We start from the raw sequence: 5,028 nt of genomic DNA on the forward strand, positions 1-5,028 counted from the left end.
GATAGACAATAATTCTATACAAGCAGTGACCTGATGCTGCAGAGACCTGGTGAGGTCCAACCCCAGGAGGTCCGGGAGTCCCCAAAGGTGTGGACGGAGTCGGCGAAGAAGGAATGACATGAAGATAGCGTTCAGGTGATCATCATAGCCAGGTTCTGTAGCCAGGTTCTCTAGCCATGTTCTCTCGCTAGGTTCTCCAACCAGGTTCTGTCTTTTTTTTTTTTTCAAACATGTTTTACTTTATTCCTCTCAAGAACATAAAAATTATGAAGGGGGAATTTAACAGGAAATTTTAAAAAATGTAACACAATTTTTCCTTTTAGTAGTCCTTGGGTAGTTATGACAGAATGGATTCCACTTTCTGTTTATTTCTTTGAACAGGGATTTTGGTCCAAAGTTTTGTTTTTAATATCTGTTTCTGCCTCCCCCTCTATCAGATTGGTTTCCTCCACGGCCACCACCCCTGGGTGCTCTGCGGCTTGAACTGCTGTAGGAATCATGTGGAGGAGGGTATCCCCTTTCCATAGAAGGGGGAAGCCCTCTTTCTTGTCTGCCAACCCAATCACGACCACTTGAGTAGAGGTCACTTCGGCTGCTTGAGTAACTGTCTCGACTTCCACCAAATCCGTCACGTGAGCTGCTGTAATCATCATAGCGACTGCTTCCACCATAAGATGGCGGGGGCCCTCGTGTAGGTGGAGCACTACGTGAGTTACCATAACTGTCATATGAATCCATGTAGGAGCCACCGCTTGGATGATCTGAATAGTCATGATCATGACCATAGCCATCTCTATCACTATAGCCTCTTGATGGATAGTCATCACGTGAACTGGAATGACCATAATCACAATAAGTATAATATCTTGGTGGTGAAGTATAATCTCTTGTATCACGGGAGCTTGGGTAATCTCTACTTGAGTAGCTGTCTTTAGTAGAATGTCCGTCATCTCTTGGGGACAAATAAACATCTCTACGGGAAGGCAGGGGTTCCCTTCGAGGTGGGCCTCCATAACTATCTCTTCCACAAGATATAGGAGCTCTTCCTCCCATTCCACTGCTGCTGCGAACTGGTCCTGAAGGAGCAGATCTTTTAGCTGGAGGACCCCCACTTCTCGGTGGCGGTCCTCTTTTTGCTGGAAGTGGTCCCCTGGAAGAACTCATATTAAAATTCATGGAATAGCCACCATCATCCATGTGCCCTCCACGTGAGGGAGGTCCCCTGGTCCCTCCACTACCTCCTCTTCCACCTCTAAGACCCCTTGGAGGGCCTCTGCTTCTTGGAGGTGGAGGTGGTCCACGCCTACCAGTTTTAAATGATGGTTTGGTGGCTTGTTCTACCTTGATGGCTTTTCCATCTAAGGACTTTCCATTCATATCTTGGGCTGCATCCTTAGCATCTGCTGGGCTTTCAAAGGTGACAAAAGCAAATCCTCTCGATTTGTTGGTTTCACGATCTTTCATCAAGAGTACTTCCACTATCCGTCCATATTTGCCAAATACAGCTTCAAGGGTTTTCTCATTTGTTTCTGTATTGAGGCCACCAATGAAGAGCTTTTCTGGGCGATCAGCTTCAACCATGTTTCCCTCCTGGTAAGATTCGGAAGGGTGATGAAGGTTTCAAGCTCCTACGAGCTCGCTGACAGGGGCTTCCTAGCTGCTCAGCACAGGGAGGGCCACTGGCTCCGAAGACAGAAGAGAGAACCTGCAGGAACTACTGCGCCATATGTTGGGGTCCAACCCCAGCAGGTCCAGGGGTTCCCAAAGGTGTGGATGGAGTTGGCGGAGAAGGAATGACACAGACACAGCATTCAGTTGATCAGCAGCCTAGCCAGGGTCTCTAGCCAGGATCTCCAGCCAAGTTCTGTCCAGGTTCTATCTTTTATTGTCTTGTTACATCTGTATTTATACCAGTTGATTTTAATCCTGTCAATTTCTATTCCAAAGGTTAGGGCGTTTCTTATCTCCATTCCAGGGAGTAAAGATTATGTAGCTTAAGGGTGATTGTTCGAAGTTAAAGTGATTAACTACCCACCCGGCATTTAGTTAAGGGGTTTTATTCCCTCCCTAACTTCAGGGGAAAATTCCTACCTGGGGAAACAACCTTTCTCAGAGAGGTGACCTTGGTTAAAACACATAGCGCCAAGAAGGTGAGCAAACATATAAAGAACAGTATGCCATATACGCCAGGTCCCTTGAAACATATGCTGTGCAGATGTTTCTTCCCTGCAGTGACTGTGTCAAGCAGCAAGGATGGACCAGCTTCCGGCAGAGACCAAGTGAAGAATGCAATCACTATGGATGCAATTGAACTCTAGGGTTGCTGTCAGAAACCCCAGTATCTGAAATATGCCTCAAGTAAGAAACAGTTGAGAAATGCTGAACAGGAAGTCCAGTCCTGGATTCATCACTAATTTGCTTTGGGAACTTGGAGTTTAACTTGTTCAAAGCCTCAGTTTGCTCAGCTGCAAATTGGGGCAAAACACAGCTCTTCAACTTACTTGGCAGGAATGTTGTGAGAATAAAGTAGAAGATATGAAAACAAACAAACAAACAAAAAAAAAAGAGAGAGAGAAAGCCATGGGAACACACAGAGAGAAGGCAGGCACACCTTTATCTGAGACTTCTCAGCCTCCAGAACTATGAAAAATAAATGCCTATTAAACCACCAAACACAAAAAAGACAAAAGGTAGAAGAGTAGATCCTCTTATCACATAAAAGGCTCCTCTAAAACATACCCCGAAGCGCAGGAAACTGTGCATCCTTTTATCTCAATTTATTATGAAGGCCTTTATGTCTCAGTTTATTATAAAACATTCTGGAGAGAGGAACTTTTTTTGCCTCTTGGGACAGGGCTTTATTTGACATTGAAACCCACTGAAAATGGCCGAGAAGCGCATGAACCAAAGCAAGTTTCGTTGGTGGGATGCCTGCCTTTGTCCTGCCCGATAGTGATCAGTCACCGGACCACGGGCTGTGGGGCTGGTCTGAGCTTCTTTGTCTGTGCAGTGCTTTATGTGGGAGTTCGGGGTGGCTGCTGGCCCACGGTCACGTTCTCAGGCCGCCTCTTCGGCGGGGCTGCTCTGGCCTGACGGCTGTTGGCTGGGTCCCCAGGTACTTTCAGGGCAAGGGCTGTTGTTAGAACCACCTGCCATCTGTCGGTGAAAATGGTTTGGATTCTAAATGATGAGTCACTCATTTCTCCTGCTGTTCCTTCTGCTGCCGGACTAATTTGCCTCTTGGACTCCATCGGGGGATGTACTGGCAGACCGTGCCATGAAGCTTTGTCCTATGCAGGGTTCACATCCCTCGGGAGCCGTCTTCCCCGCGCCATTGCTAGAAACCGTGGCCTTTGCATTTCCACGAGGTGGGGAGAGGACACAGCGGCCATCCAGCCCGAGCCTCACTCGGGTCCTTTGGGGAGAAAGCCCAAGCGGCCGACTTCGGAGTCTAGGGGTGGTTCCATGTTTTCTTGCCCATGGTCTCTTGCGAGGGTGCCAATGGCCAATCACCAAGTGTGGCTCCGGGTGGGCCCTCCAGCACTGTTGGTTACATGAATGACTAGGGTCTGGGATTACTAAGTGGGCAAGGCAGACCTACCCAGGGCCACCAAGAGGCGTGCACTGGGCCCCGCTTAACCCCTTAGGCCAGAGCCCCTCATTGGCAATGCCGCACGCAGAGCCGACAGGGACTCTGAAATTCTGAGATGGTCGGCTCTCACCAACCCCGAGAGGAGAGCGTGGGATGACGTCCAGGAGAAAGTCAGAGACTCTCCATGCAGACAAGCTTCGTGCTGTGATAGAAGCAAGAGCTATGGGAGGGGTGGCATCTGGGGGACGGGGAGGAGCTGGGGATGAGGACTTGGAGCAGAGCCAAGTGCAGGGGTGGGCAAACTTTTTGACCCGAGGGCCAGAATGGGTTCTTAAACTGGACCGGAGGGCCGGAACAAAAGCATGGATGGAGTGTTTGTGTGAACTAATATAAATTCAAAGTAAACATCATTACATAAAAGGGTACGGTCTTTTTTTTTTAGTTTTATTCATTTCAAACGGGCCAGATCCGGCCCGCGGGCCGTAGTTTGCCCACGGCTGGCCAAGTGCTTTACCAAGAAGAAAACTGAAGGTCAGGTTTACAAAGCCCTCTGTCCACCAGAGTGTGGCAACCGGAGTCTTGGGCTAAAATGTAAGATGCGCTTCTCCATCGACTCAGTTTCACACAAGTCGGTTTTATTGTTAGAATCATCATCTTTTGTCCAAAAGTTTATTAAGCTGTTTATTAAAAGTTTATTAAAAGTTCAAATCTAGCTTTACTCAAATCCCTTAAAATATGTCTATGCTTCCTGCCTTCCATATTTTTCACCACCCCAAAACTCTAAGCTAAACAGCAGCAGCAAACCCCTAAATGCGGAAGGCTCTAACTGCTTCGAGCATGCCCCATTTCACTCAAGTCTTCTGAAGATTTCCTGCCTGGAGAAATTACCAAGTCCCAGGTGGGTGGCATTTTATTCTTACTGTAGAGTAGGTGTGATTTCGTGGGGGGCACTTCCCCCCCCCTTCCCTCCTGCCCCCGCCTGCTAGATCAAAGGCACAAGTTATGTACTGGAGTCCTGGGTGGGAGGTGAAACTCCTGTACTGCAGGTACCAGGCTCGAGCCACTGGTCGGTAATTGGGAGACCTGGCCAGTTGCACGGGCTGCCTGGGGCACTGCAGCTCCTCTGACCAAACCCTGATGGTCTTAAGAAATTTTGCCACCTATTCTAGATTGCTTGGGCAGGGTGGGGAGCAGTTAGGACAAGGCGAGCCTTCTTTGGTAGAAGTGATGATGGTGCTCATCTCAGCGGCTAAGTATCGATTTGCTGGAGGTCACGTTTCCAACCACATTTCTTATCTACGCCCAAGAAGCCCTTGTTGCGGAAGCAGCAACAATGATGTGCTTCTAGAACTCCTGCCTTCTATGTGTGCATGTCAGTTCTCGGGGCTTCATGGTGGCTGGGGGAGGGGGTGGGGGTGGCGGGGGGGCAAGGGCTG

The 5,028-nt window shown here is 48.7% G+C and overlaps 1 protein-coding gene across 1 annotated transcript; it reads right to left on the bottom strand.

The window, feature by feature from the left end:
* Nucleotides 1-256: 256 nt before the first annotated feature.
* Nucleotides 257-2,358, bottom strand: LOC132231584 (RNA-binding motif protein, X chromosome-like). Its single transcript, XM_059690956.1, has one exon. It carries the CDS (start codon nucleotides 1,579-1,581, stop codon nucleotides 406-408), a length of 1,176 nt encoding a protein of 391 aa, XP_059546939.1. The 5' UTR covers nucleotides 1,582-2,358; the 3' UTR covers nucleotides 257-405.
* Between the last annotated feature and the right edge of the window lie 2,670 nt (nucleotides 2,359-5,028).

Source organism: Myotis daubentonii, chromosome 3, assembly GCF_963259705.1.
Source record: "Myotis daubentonii chromosome 3, mMyoDau2.1, whole genome shotgun sequence".
Lineage (NCBI taxonomy): Eukaryota > Metazoa > Chordata > Mammalia > Chiroptera > Vespertilionidae > Myotis > Myotis daubentonii.